Raw genomic sequence first — 15752 nt, forward strand, 5'->3', positions numbered from 1 at the left:
GCATCCTTGATGATAGATGCCGCCTGCTTGAGGCAGTGCCTCCTGTAGCTGCCCTCAGTAGTGCGGGGAGGGCTATGGCCATAACTTCCTGCAGTCCCTTGCATCCCCATGCACTGGAAATGCACAGTTCTGCAAATCAGCAGTACAATGGATGACTCCCCATTCACCTGGATGAGCACAGCTCCAATGGCTCTGAAGCCACTTGACCAGCACCTCATCACGCACGTTAAACGTTCATTCCTTTGGGCGTCAGCGCATTGAGCGCGCACCCTCGACGAAGTACCCTGCTGATGCTCGCCCGGGCTGTTTCAGCGGCAGCTCTGAAATATCGCCATCTCTGCCACCAAGAAGAACAAGGGCAGCAGGCACAGGGCAATTCCACCACCAACAGTCCCTCCCCCGCCCCCCCAAGTCTCGTGCCACTCTTTCTTGGAAACACGTCGCTCCGTCCAAATCCTGGACCTTATTGCCCACCAGGATGTTGGGAGCAGCTTCACCTGAAGCACAGCACTGCTTCACTTGTCAAAGGCCGTTCGGGATGTGAATAAACACTGTCTCCTTCTTGTAAATGAATAAGAAAAGGCCACTTAACCCTTTCAGCTAGATCATGGCTGGTTAGCCTTCTTAACCTTCCTTTTAACCCTGCTTCCTGTTCCTTTTTCCCTCCGTCTGTACCTTCACTGTAAGTCTGGATACTAAAGGCTGCAGCAGAATACCAGATCTTCATTCAATTTTGTCTGAAAGATTGCTTCCTGATGTCTCTCCAAATTGACCTGACGCTCTTGTGAAATTTATGCTCCTTTTGTTTGGATTTTCTCACCTATATTTACTGTCTAGTGTCCCTTTGTGACACTTCTAAAATTATAAACATCTCACCTTCTGCTCTCCACACCAACAGCCCTCTCATCTTCTGACCAAAAGCAAAAGGAAACTTTGCTTGCAAATTTTCTCTCTATTCAAATCTAAACGTTGGTTTCACTTTGGTGAATTTACTTTGTACTTCCTCCAAGAACCTTTGCTGAGGTATGTTCCCAACAAAACTGAGTGTAACATTCTGATCGAGACAAGGCATGATTGTGTTGGTCCACTTCCATGGACATGGCACATTATTCAATTAGACTTCTTGATTCCCTACTGTACCTATCTCCCTGAATACCCTCTGTACCTATCTCCCTGAATACCCTCTGTACCTATCTCCCTGAATACCTTCTGTCGTACCTATCTCCCTGAATACCCTCTGTACCTATCTCCCTGAATACCCTCTGCCCTATCTCCCTGAATACCCTCTGCCCTATCTCCCTGAATACCCTCTGCTCTATCTCCCTGAATACCCTCTGTACCTATCTCCCTGAATACCCTCTGTACCTATCTCCCTGAATACGCTCTGTACTTATCTCCCTGAATACACTCTGCCCTATCTCCCTGAATACCCTCTGCCCTATCTCCCTGAATACACGCTGCCCTATCTCCCTGAATACCCTCTGCCCTATCTCCCTGAATACCCTCGGTACCTATCTCCCTGAATACCCTCTGTACCTATCTCCCTGAATACCCTCTGTACCTATCTCCCTGACTGCCCTTTGCCCTATCTCCCTGAATACCCTCTGTACCAATCTCCCTGAGTACCCTCTGTACCTATCTCCCTGAATACCCTCTGCCCTATCTCCCTGAATACACTCTGCCCTATCTCCCTGAATACCCTCTGCTCTATCTCCCTGAATACCCTCTATACCTATCTCCCTGAATACCCTCTGCCCTTTCTCCCTGAATACCCTCTGCTCTATCTCCCTGAATACCCACTGCCCTATCTCCCTGAATACCCTCTGCCCTATCTCCCTGAATACCCTCTGCTCTATCTCCCTGAATACCCTCTGTACCTATCTCCCTGAATACCCTCTGTACCTATCTCCCTGAATACCCTCTGTACCTATCTCCCTGACTGCCCTTTGCCCTATCTCCCTGAATACCCTCTGTACCAATCTCCCTGAGTACCCTCTGTACCTATCTCCCTGAATACCCTCTGCCCTATCTCCCTGAATACACTCTGCCCTATCTCCCTGAATACCCTCTGCTCTATCTCCCTGAATACCCACTGCCCTATCTCCCTGAATACCCTCTGCCCTATCTCCCTGAATACCCTCTGCCCTATCTCCCTGAATACCCTCTGCTCTATCTCCCTGAATACCCTCTGTACCTATCTCCCTGAATACCCTCTGTACCTATCTCCCTGAATACTCTCTGTACCTATCTCCCTGAATACACTCTGCCCTATCTCCCTGAATACCCTCTGCCCTATCTCCCTGAATACACTCTGCCCTATCTCCCTGAATAAACCTCTGCCCTATCTCCCTGAATACCCTCGGTACCTATCTCCCTGAATACCCTCTGTACCTATCTCCCTGAATACCCTCTGTACCTATCTCCCTGACTGCCCTTTGCCCTATCTCCCTGAATACCCTCTGTACCAATCTCCCTGAGTACCCTCTGTACCTATCTCCCTGAATACCCTCTGCCCTATCTCCCTGAATACACTCTGCCCTATCTCCCTGAATACCCTCTGCTCTATCTCCCTGAATACCCACTGCCCTATCTCCCTGAATACCCTCTGCCCTATCTCCCTGAAAACCCTCTGCTCTATCTCCCTGAATACCCTCTGTACCTATCTCCCTGAATACCCTCTGTACCTATCTCCCTGAATACTCTCTGTACCTATCTCCCTGAATACACTCTGCCCTATCTCCCTGAATACCCTTTGCCCTATCTCCCTGAATACACTCTGCCCTATCTCCCTGAATACCCTCTGCCCTATCTCCCTGAATACCCTCGGTACCTATCTCCCTGAATACCCTCTGTACCTATCTCCCTGAATACCCTCTGTACCTATCTCCCTGAATACACTCTGCCCTATCTCCCTGAATACACTCTGCCCTATCTCCCTGAATACCCTCTGTACCTATCTCCCTGAGTACCCTCTGTACCTATCTCCCTGAATACCCTCTGCCCTATCTCCCTGAATACACTCTGCCCTATCTCCCTGACTGCCCTTTGCCCTATCTCCCTGAATACCCTCTGTACCTATCTCCCTGAGTACCCTCTGTACCTATCTCCCTGAATACCCTCTGCCCTATCTCCCTGAATACACTCTGCCCTATCTCCCTGAATACCCTCTGTACCTATCTCCCTGAATACCCTCTGTACCTATCTCCCTGAATACCCTCTGTACCTATCTCCCAGAATACCCTCTGTACCTATCTCCCTGACTGCCCTTTGCCCTATCTCCCTGAATACCCTCTGTACCTATCTCCCTGAGTATCCTCTGTACCTATCTCCCTGAATACCCTCTGTACCTATCTCCCTGAATACCCTCTGCCCTATCTCCCTGAATACCCTCTGCTCTATCTCCCTGAATACCCTCTATACCTATCTCCCTGAATACCCTCTGCCCTTTCTCCCTGAATACCCTCTGTACCTATCTCCCTGAATACCCTCTGTACCTATCTCCCTGAATACTCACTGCCCTATCTCCCTGAATACCCACTGTACCTATCTCCCTGAATACCCACTGCCCTATCTTCCTGAATACCCTGTGTCCCTATCTCCCTGAATATCCTCTGCACCTATCTCCCTGAATACCCTCTGTCCTATCTCCCTGAATACACTCTGCCCTATCTCCCTGAATACCCTCTGTACCTATCTCCCTGAATACCCTCTGTACCTATCTCCCTGAATACCCTCTGTACCTATCTCCCTGAATACTCTCTGTACCTATCTCCCTGAATACCCACTGCCCTATCTCCCTGAATACACTCTGCCCTATCTCCCTGAATACACTCTGCCCTATCTCCCTGAATACCCTCGGTACCTATCTCCCTGAATACCCTCTGTACCTATCTCCCTGAATACCCTCTGTACCTATCTCCCAGAATACCCTCTGTACCTATCTCCCTGACTGCCCTTTGCCCTATCTCCCTGAATACCCTCTGTACCTATCTCCCTGAGTACCCTCTGTACCTATCTCCCTGAATACCCTCTGTACCTATCTCCCTGACTGCCCTCTGCCCTATCTCCCTGAATACCCTCTGTACCTATCTCCCTGAATACCCTCTGTACCTATCTCCCTGAATACTCTCTGTACCTATCTCCCTGACTGCCCTTTGCCCTATCTCCCTGAATACCCTCTGTACCTATCTCCCTGAATACCCTCTGTACCTATCTCCCTGAATACCCTCTGTACCTATCTCCCTGAATACCCTTTGCCCTATCTCTCTGAATACCCTCTGCCTTATCTCCCTGAATACACTCTGTACCTATCTCCTTGAATACCCTCTGCCCTATCTCCCTGAATACTCTCTGTACCTATCTCCCTGAATACCCTCTGTACCTATCTCCCTGAATACCCTCTGCTCTATCTCCCTGAATACCCTCTGTATCTCTCTCCCTGAATACCCTCTGTACCTATCTCCCTGAATACCCTCTGTACCTATCTCCCTGAATATCCTCTGCCCTATCTCCCTGAATACCCTCTGTCCTATCTCCCTGAATACCCTCTGTACCTATCTCCCTGAATACCCTCTGTACCTATCTCCCTGAATACCCTCTGTACCTATCTCCTTGAATACCCTCTGCCCTATCTCCCTGAATACCCTCTGTACCTATCTCCCTGAATATCCTCTGCCCTGTCTCCCTGAATACCCTCTGTCCTATCTCCCTGAATACCCTCTGTACCTATCTCCCTGAATACCCTCTGTACCTATCTCCCTGAATACCCTCTGCCCTATCTCCCTGAATACACTCTGTACCTATCTCCCTGAATACCCTCTGTACCTATCTCCCTGAATACCCTCTGCCCTGTCTCCCTGAATACCCTCTGTACCTATCTCCCTGAATACCTTCTGTCCTATCTCCCTGAATACCCTCTGCCCTATCTCCCTGAATACCCTCTGCCCTGTCTCCCTGACTGCCCTCTGCTCTATCTGCTACTCTCTCATGATGACACCTACATATCATGCAATAGGAATCTAAATCCAAATCTTTCACCATTAAGGGTATGGTATAATTTTTCTTCATTATTGAGTTATAAAGCACAGAATCACTCCGTCAGCCCAGCTTGTCTATGCTGACCAAGTTTTCTTCCTCAGATATATTGTCATACATCCCATAATTTACTACAGAATTCCCCTCTGCAGCAGATTTCTGAACAGTCCATGACCCCACGAACACTAACTCTCTGTTCTTCCTTTACATTATTTTTCTTTAATTGCGGCTTTATAGTAATCATTTGTGTCTTGTACTGTCTCTTGCCAATAAAACAACTAATTTCACAACATATATCCAAAGTTCAAAGTACCTTTATTGTCAAAGTACTTGTAAATTATAGAACCTTGAGATTCTTCTGCTTAACAGGCAGCCACAAAACAAGAAACCTGAAAGAACCCAATCTGAAAAAAAGACCAACATCTAATGCACTGAGAGAGGGAGAAAAAAACAGAATTGTGCAAACAATGAAGTGACCATTAGCATTCAGAACAAAATTGAGTCATAAATCTGAAGCTCAGAGCGGCCGGAGTGGGCCCGTAGTCTCAGTCTCAGTCCCAGTCCATCAGACAGAGGCAAATTGCCAGAAAGCTGGCAGACACTAAGCCCGCAGCAGCCGTGGCACGGCACAGCCTCGGCGTCGGTGCCGGGAAGAACGGAGTAAATCGTCACAGAGCAGACCCTCGCCTCCGGTCCCGACCCTCACCTCAGGGTTTAAATTGTCCAGGCTCCGGGCTGACCCCCACACTCAAGCAGACCCGACCGCAGCGATATGTTCTGGGCCGCTCCCAGCCCGTACTCAGCCTTCCCAAATTGGCGCGACACTTAGATGGATCCAGCCTCGCTCCCGGTTCAGCGATAATAAGCCTGATTCTGATTCGGATACAGTGTTCTGCTCCCTTCATGCAATAATAATCAGACAGATTTAGATATACTCTCCTTTCCACCTCCAGGTTTGAGGTGAGGTTCCAACTAAGCCCCTTGAGCAACGTTGCACCACATTTTGCCATTCACGGAATAAATCCTTTATCTTTCTCCCTCCTTCTCTCGCCTAATTTCCAATCAATGTCACAGGCTCAGCACCCATGCAGTGTAGTTTACTATACGTGGTTTCCTGGGAGGAGTCTTATTAAAATCCTTCTGAAAGATCTGTAAAGACTTCCTGATCCACCGAGTTAGTGACTACCTTGATAGCTTGGGTACAGGATATTTGTCATTCATTAATCCACATCAGTTTTCTTCAGGTTAATTTCATTCAATCCTTCTGTGTCGATGGAATCCCAAAATTCTTCCACAGCCCTGCATCCCTTTATTCCTCTCTTTCCCATAAGCAATAACTTTTGATTATCCACACGAGAAATGACAGTTTGGATAATTCTTGCTCATGTACGTACAGTGTAAACATACACACCACGCCCTTTGACCCTTGATGTTGTGCTGAAGTGATTAAGCTGGTACTTAAATGCCTGACTAAACTGATCCCTTCTGTGCACACATTGTCCATCTACTGCCATTCTCTGTACATCCAGATGCCTATCCAAGAGCCTCTTAAACACCTCTTTCATATCTGCCTCCACCACCGCCACCTGCAGTGCATTCCAGGCACCCGCCACTATCTGTGTAAAAATGTTACACAGAGATATTCAGAAATGTTCATACAACTCTCAGATTGATGGAGGCCGCCTCCCTAAGGCGCCACTCCTTGAAGGTGTCTTGGATACTACAGAGGCTGGTACCCATGACGGAGATGATTAATTTTACTAGTTTCTGCGACTTACTTTGATCTTGTGCAGTAACCCCTCCATACCAGACAGTGATGCAGCCTGTCAGAATGTGCTCTGTGGTACATTTGTAGAAGCTTTCGAGTGTTTTAGTAGACAAACCAATTCTCCTTAAACTCCTAATGAAGTATAGCTGCTGACTTGCCTTCTTTATTGCTGCATTGATATGTTGGGACCAGGTTATGTCCTCAGAGATATTGACACCCAGGAGTTTGAAGCTGCTCACTCTCTCCTCTTCTGATCCCTCTAAGAGGATTGGTTTGGGTTCCGTCGTCTTACCCTTTCTGAAGTCCACAGTCAGCTCTTGGGTCTTCTGTCATTGAGTGCAAGGTTGTTGTTGCGATACCACTCAACTAACTGGTATATCTCGCTCCTGTACGCCCTCTTGTCTCCATCTGAGAGTCTGCCAGCCATGGTTGTATCATCAGCAACCATATAGATGGCATTTGAGCTGTGCCCAGCCACACTGTCGTGGGTAAACAAATTTCATGACATATGTTAGTGATATTAAACCGGATTCTGATTCTAAATGGTATACTTATAAATAAAAGGAGAAAATGCTAGAAATACACAGTGGGGTCAGGAAACATCTGTGGGGAGAGAGGCAGAGTTAGCTTTCAGAGTTATTGACCTGAAATGTTACCTTTTCTTCTCTGCTGATGGGCATTTCTAACAGCTTTTATATTTCCGATTTGCAGGGAAAATTTGTCTTATGATATTTTGATTCTAATTTTTTTCTCACATGCAAGAGTTTAGCCACTTTTATCCCACTTTATAAAGCTCCAGACCTTTTGCTGTTTCACACCAAGAAGTTTCTCCTGAGTCACGACTTCCCCTCTCGTTTCTATTTGAGGAAATCAGAGGGCAGAAACACTTGCCCGTTGTCTCACAACAAAGCTTTCTCATAGCTCTTGACCAGTACTTGCGGGCCCCTTCCCAGTCAGCACACTGCCTTGACCTGAAAATATATTGCCAGTCCTTCACCGTTCTTGGGTTGACATTTGGGGACTCCTTCCTCTGCAACTTCACCAGAAAGTCTGCAATGTTTCAAGAAGCCAGCTCACCCTCACCCACCACCACACCTTTTCAAAAGAGGCTGGTAGAGCTGCTGTTCATGGCTGGAGTGACATAGGTTCAATCTTGGGCTCTGTGGGGTCTGTATTCTGCCTGTGACTACATGGGTTTTCCTTCCACATCCCTCGGGTGTGAGGGCAGGTAGGTTAATTACCCACTGTAAATTGTACCTGATGTGTAGGTGAGTGGTAGAATCTTGTGGGAGTTGATGGGAATCTGAGGAGAATGGAATGGGATTGGTGTAGGATAGGTGAAAATGGGTTGTCATGAACTCAATGGGCTGCAGGCCTTGTTTTGTGCTGTAAATCTCCACACCTCCAATGGCAATGTGGGGTGGGCTATAAATGTCAGCCTTTCCAGTGACACCCAGACCTCGAAAGATTAAAACATTCTTCTGAAGCCTCCACCTAAATGGAATTGGTCAAAGGGAAATCCAGTTTCTTTTCCAGGCTGCAGCTTCGTTATGTGAAGGGAGTCGAGAGTTAAAGAGTGGACCATATCTCCACACCTGAGCTTTTACTGCACTGCCCGTGACTGTGTTTAATTTGGAGTTAGTGTTATAGTATGGCACGAAAATCTCTACAGCACAGAAACAGGCCCTTCAGCCCATTTAGTTCATGCCAGCCTGGTCTGCCTGATGCCAGCTATCTGCACCTGGATCATAGCCCTTCATTCCCCTCTCATCCATGTACCTATCCAACCTTCTCTTAAATGTTTCAATTGAATCCATGTCCGCTACTTCTTGCGGTCACAGCCCAATCCATACTCGCAGCAGCCTCAAGTGAAGATAATCTCCCTCAGATGCCCCTTGAATATTTCACTCCTCTGCTCTAAACCTATGACTTCGAGTTCCAGCTCACATGATCTGAGGAGAAAATCTCTGCAAGCATTCCATACACCCTGTCTCTATCCCTTATAATTTTGTGTACTTCTCGTACACCGGATAGCTGAAATGTCATGATTGACAATTTAACTGAACTGTTAATTTTCAGAGCTTGTTATTCTGTTGGACATGGTGTGAATGGGTAACAGCGAGTGTGCCTTTGCATTTTGAGCGGTGACTCAGGCAGTGCACGGACAGAGTGATGTTGAACAACCACACTTCACGGCCCAGCAGGGACACGCTGCTGGCACCTCCCAAACTGCCTCTTCCCAATACCAACTGCATCAGCCCGAGGAGATCAATAAATACTTCCTGCTGTAAAAGTACAGTGAATGACAAAACATGTAAATATCACAGCAAATGAAAACCCACATGGCAGCATCTTACATCCAGTAATTCAAGGCATGTTACAGATTGATTAAGACCACTCTGTTCATTAATGAAACGAAGATTGCTAGAAGGACTCAGCAAGCCAGACAGCACCTGTGAAGGGGAGAACAAAGTCAGGTCGGTGACCTTTCAGTGGAAACGGTAAACGGTTCTGATGAAAGGTCTTTGACCTGAGATATTATTGCTGGCTCCCCCACTGCTCCAGAGTTGCTGACTCACTCATTTTATATCAGGTTTCCAGCAATTACAGAATTTTATCGTTAGATACTGACTTCACAACTTCCGGAATCACCATAGCCCATTTCAGAAATCCTGTTGAACACCAACACTATGCTAAAGTAGTAAATAAGTCCCTAGTGGTTCATTATACATCCACACTAAACAACACTAATAAATACCAATGACCTGTTTCACAAACAAGTTAAACACTAGCAGAAAGCAAATAAACAACCCCAATAAACGTGAGCAGTCCCATTCACAACATCATGAAACACTTACTTTCTATACACATCACAGAACAAGGGTGGTTTATTTCACAATGGCAGTAAGCAAGACACGGCCCAAGACAAGCCAGATCAATTTCACAACAAAGACAAACGGCCCATTGAACACCAACTGTCAACCACAGAGCCTGATAAATGCAAAAAGTGTAATAAAGAATATCAGACAGATACAAGAGTTGAACTTGTGGTCCCTCTTACATACTGCTTTGTTTCAAAATCTCTTGAATTTTTACCACAATGCCACTTTTCTTCAAGAATGCCACATTTATTGATTCCCTTAAAATCCAACATACATTCAGCCTTTCTCCCAAATAAACAGTGACCCAGCCTTTAAAACCTGCTTCTGGGGACAGGTCCACAGGTAGACCACCAGTTTCTTCTCGTCATAGTCCTAAATGGCCAGTTCTGAAACTAGTTTCAGACACCCGAGCCAGAGAAAATATTATCCCTGAATCCCCTGAGTGATTTTGCATCTTTCGATAAATACATCTCTTCTGCTTTAAAACTCTGGAGAATACTGGCCTTGCCTAATCTTTGGATCTAATAAAGCTTGATCTCTCAACATACTGAGTAGTGAATTCATCCTTTACAGTTTTGCTGTTTGCTTGATTTAAGACCATAAGATATAGGGGCAGAATTAGGACATTTGGCCCATCGAGTCCGCTCCGCCATTTCATCATGGCTGATCCATTTTCCCTCTCAGCCCCAATCTCCTGCCTTCTCCCCTTATCCCTTCATGCCCTGAGTAATCAAGAATCTATCAACCTCAGCCTTAAATACTCTAAATGACTTGGCCTCCACAGCCACCTGTGACAAAGACCTCTTTAGCTAGAGGTTCAATGCTCTCTAGCTAAAGAAATCCCTCCTCATTTCCATTCTAAATGGACTTCCCTCTATTCTGAGGCTGTGTCCTCTGGTCTCAGACTATCCCACCATTGGAAACACCCTTTCCAAATCTACTGTGTCGGGGCATTTCAACATTCGATAGGTTTCAATGAGATCCTCCATCATTCTTCAAAATCCAGTGAGTAGAAGCCCAGAGCCATCAAATGCTCTTCATATGACAAGCCTTTCAATCCCAGAATCACCCTCGTGAACCTAATTTCCACTCTCTCCAATATAAGCACAGCCTTTCTTAGATAAGGCCCTCAAATTGCTCACAATACTCGAAGTGCGGCCTCACCAGTGCCTTATAAAGTCTTAACATTACATCCTTGCTTTTATGTTCTAATTCTCTTGAAATGAATGCAACAATGCGTTTGCCTTCCTCACCACCAACTCAACCTGCACATTAACCTTTAGGGAATCCTGCGTGTGGATTCCCAAGTCCTTTCGTACCTCAGATTTTTGAATTTTCTCCTCACTTAGAAAATAGTCTACGCTTTTATTTCTTCTACCAAAGTACATAACCATACACTTCCTAACACTGAATTCAATCTGCCCATTCTTCTAATCTGTCTAAGTCCTTCTGTAGCCTCTCTGCTCCCTCAACACTACCTGCCCCTCCACCTATCTTTGTACCATCTGCAAACTTGGCAACAAAGCCATCAATTCCTTCATCCAAATCATTGACATATGAAGTAAAAAGAAGTGGTCCCAGCACAGACCCCTGTGAAATAATGCTAGCCACCGGTAGCCAACCAGAAAAGGCACCCTTTATTCCCACTCTTTGCCTCCTGCCAATCAGCCAATGGTCTATCCATGCTAGTATCTTTCCTGTAATACCATGGTTTCTTAACTTGTTATGCAGCTTCGTGTGGCACCTTGTCAAAGGCCTTCTGAAAATCCAAGTGTACAACATCCACTGATTCCCCTTTGTCTATCCTGTTTGTTATTTCTTCGAAGAATTCCAACAGATTTGTCAGGCAAGATTTTCCCTTCTGGAAACCATGCTGAATTTGGCCTATTTTCTCATGTGCCAACCACAGAGGTCAGACTAACTGCCCTGTAATTTCCTTTCTTCTGCCGCTCTCTTGAAGAGTGAAGTGACATTTGCAATTTTCCAATCAATAACAACCAATGATTCCTTGCATTACCTCAGGAAGCAAACAGTTGCACTGTTGGTTAGATAGATAAATAGACAGATACTTTATTGATTCTAAAGGGAATTACAGTGTCACAGTAGCATTACAATTGCACTGATATACAAATATACAAATATTGGAAGAGAAGTAAGAAAGAATAAAAAATAATTACCAGAAAGGGGGTCATCACTTCCCCACCTTTAGGTTGTCTCATTATAGAGTCTAATGGCCGAGGGTAAGGATGGCCTGTATAGAGCTCTGTACAGTTGTCTTAGTCTATCACTAAAAGTGCTCCTCTGTTCAGCCAAGGTGGCATGCAGAGGGTGAGAAACATTGGCTAGAATTGCCAGGATTTTCTGTAGGGTCCTTTGTTCTACCACAGCCTCCAGTGTGTCTAGTTTGACTCCTACAACAGAGCTGCCTTTCTAATCACTTTACTGAGCCTGATGACATTATCCATGTTAATGCCATTGTCCCAGCACACCATCACACAGAATATTGTACTGGCGACAACAGACTGGTAGAACGTGAAGGAGAGGCCTGCATACTTCAAAGGAGCTCATTCTCCTCAGGAAGTAGAGGTGACTCTGGCCCTTCTTGTAAACAGCCTCTGTGTTTGTGTTCCACTCAAGTCTGTTCACACGACCCCAATAAACACCGACGGTCTTTCACACGACCCCAATAAACACCGACGGTCTTTCACACGACCCCAATAAACACCGATTGTCTTCACACGACCCCAATAAACACCAATTGTCTTCACACGACCCCAATAAACACCGACGGTCTTTCACACGACCCCAATAAACACCGATTGTCTTCACACGACCCCAATAAACACCGATTGTCTTCACACGACCCCAATAAACACCAATTGTCTTCACACGACCCCAATAAACACCAACGGTCTTTCACACGACCCCAATAAACACCGATTGTCTTCACACGACCCCAATAAACACCGACGGTCTTTCACACGACCCCAATAAACACCGACGGTCTTTCACACGACCCCAATAAACACCGACGGTCTTTCACACGACCCCAATAAACACCGATTGTCTTCACACGACCCCAATAAACACCGATTGTCTTCACACGACCCCAATAAACACCGACGGTCTTTCACACGACCCCAATAAACACCGACGGTCTTTCACACGACCCCAATAAACACCGACGGTCTTTCACACGACCCCAATAAACACCGATTGTCTTCACACGACCCCAATAAACACCGATTGTCTTCACACGACCCCAATAAACACCGATTGTCTTCACACGACCCCAATAAACACCGACGGTCTTTCACACGACCCCAATAAACACCGACGGTCTTTCACACGACCCCAATAAACACCGACGGTCTTTCACACGACCCCAATAAACACCGACTGTCTTCACACGACCCCAATAAACACCGACTGTCTTCACACGACCCCAATAAACACCGACGGTCTTTCACACGACCCCAATAAACACCGACGGTCTTTCACACGACCCCAATAAACACCGACGGTCTTTCACACGACCCCAATAAACACCGACGGTCTTTCACACGACCCCAATAAACACCGACGGTCTTTCACACGACCCCAATAAACACCGACGGTCTTTCACACGACCCCAATAAACACCGATTGTCTTCACACGACCCCAATAAACACCGATTGTCTTCACACGACCCCAATAAACACCGACGGTCTTTCACACGACCCCAATAAACACCGATTGTCTTCACACGACCCCAATAAACACCGATTGTCTTCACACGACCCCAATAAACACCCACGGTCTTTCACACGACCCCAATAAACACCGACGGTCTTTCACACGACCCCAATAAACACCAATTGTCTTCACACGACCTCAATAAATACCAATGGTCTTTTCTTTTTTTTTTGTAATTTATTTTTTATTGAATTTCATCATCAAACAAACAGTTCCATAAGATGTATTTCAGATACTGTACATATGTATCATATAATCATATTTGTCACAAATCTCCACATACTATTTATCTGAGGTATACTCTTATAGAAAGGAGAGGAAGGAAAGAACAATCGAAAGAAGAAAACTATGTACAGAGTAGGGAGTGATTTTTTTTTTACAACATATTCATTGATTGTGAGAGTAAAATCAGGCCTATGAGGTGTTATGTAGTTGAACCATTTTTCCCAGAATGAATCAAATTGTTCCAACCTATGATTAACAGATGCTGTTATCTTCTCCATTTTGTAAATGTCCATTGTAATTTCCGTCCATGCGTTTAAAGTTGGGCTCTCCTGTGATAACCATTTCCTGGTAAGGATCTTTCCGATGGTTTATTTTACAATGTACACTTTATTTAACAAATTATATAAAACACTATTGATCAATTAGACAATCTGAATAATGGACTGCGACAGTAGTCCATTTGTCTGAAACAAACAATAAGAATGCCACACACTGTGCTAGTCTACATCAGCAGCCATGTTATAACTCCATAATGGTCCATTATGTAACTTAATTCAGAATTATTGTTCAACAACACAAATGCAATTAACATTACCAGTTCATCACAGGAAGCCTGCAGACACCAACTATTATTGTTTTTATTTGGCAATACAGTACAGAGGAAGCCCTTCTGGTCTTTTGAGCCACACCGCCCCTGCAACACCTGACAACCCGGATTTAGCCCTCACCTAATTGTGAGACAATTTACAATGACCAATAAACCTTCCCGGTATGACTTTGGACTGTGGTAGGAAACTGAAGGACCCAGAGAAAATACACGCTACTGAGACTCTTACGGAGGACGCCAGGACTGAACACCAAACTCCCAACGCCCCAAACGGTAGTAGTGTCACACTAACTGCTACACTACTGTTGCTCACTTTACTTAATAAACACTAAACACCATTACAGGGTCTGCTAAGCACCAGCCTCTATTCCAGAAGTCAAAGAGAAACTCAAACGTATTAATGTAATAACAAAAACCATATCAAAATTGAAGCACGGTGACAATCAGTATCAAAAATCATCTCAAGCAATATAGACGTTAATAGACAAGAAGGATAAATGAGCTCTTCCCGACTGGAGCTTATAGAGGGTTAGCTGAGAGTTCAATGTCGAGTAGGCTGAATGACTGTATCAGCGGGACACAGGCACCTAGATTTCCTCATTAAAAGCCCATTGATTCTGAGCTGTGTAGAATTTCAATGGATGACTGGGGTAACCGCCTATCAGAAAGATCATCTAAAAGATTGTCATCAGAAATATCAGAAATGTGGGACCAGGTCATTTCAGCAAACAACAGCAGGGTCCAGCACTAGGCAGTAGCGGGATGTGAAACCGGAGAGTGTCAGCAGGGATTTGGGGGTCAGATACCAACTCTCCTTTTGTGTGGAGGGACCGGGAAATGCAGAGTGTCCTTAAACTCTGGGAATTCGGTCTGGGTGACAGAAGAAGAGACAAAAATTGTTTACTGCATTTCTTTTCTTTTTCAGATCAGTCAAGTCCTGGGTAATGAAATGAAATTTGCTATGCGAGAGCCTTTGGGACTCAGGTACTATGTTCACTATTCAGATACAATGTCAGACTCAGGATCAGATGTATCATCACTGACTTAGATGATGTGAGATTTGTTGTTTTGCAACAGCAATAAAGTCCAAAGGTATAAAATGACTATCAGTTACAAACATAAATAGTGCAACAAAATAAAGGAATTTGAGGTATATTCGGAGTTGATGGATTATTCAAAAATCTGATGGCAGAGGGGAAGAATCATTAAGTGTAACTGATCAGGCTCCTGCTTGGTAGAAATGAGAAGCCCCAGATGGTGACAGAGCTTAATGCTGGATGCCTCTTTCTTGAAGATGTCCTCGATAGTGTGCCTGTGACAGAGATTGCTCAGTCTCCTGTGCATCGCAGCCTCCACGTTAGGCAGTGATGTAATCAGTAAGAATGCTCTCCACTACATATTAGTAATTTGTCTTTGGTGACATACCATACCTTCTCAATCTCCGAATGCATTTAGTGTGATCGTTCGGTAAGTGTTGCCAGAACGGTGGGGTTTGTTTCC

At 45.3% G+C, this 15752-nt stretch overlaps 1 protein-coding gene across 1 annotated transcript in view; it reads left to right on the forward strand.

Annotated features, from left to right (window-relative positions):
• LOC134354318 (tumor protein p53-inducible protein 11-like) overlaps positions 1–15752 on the forward strand; it is a 190202-nt gene that overhangs the window by 87705 nt on the left and 86745 nt on the right. The window contains exon 3 of the mRNA XM_063063249.1: positions 15178–15236. Coding sequence (XP_062919319.1) covers positions 15178–15236 — 59 coding nt within the window. The remainder of the gene's footprint in view (positions 1–15177; positions 15237–15752) is intronic.

This window comes from Mobula hypostoma, chromosome 11, assembly GCF_963921235.1.
Source record: "Mobula hypostoma chromosome 11, sMobHyp1.1, whole genome shotgun sequence".
Classification (NCBI taxonomy): Eukaryota; Metazoa; Chordata; class Chondrichthyes; order Myliobatiformes; family Myliobatidae; genus Mobula; species Mobula hypostoma.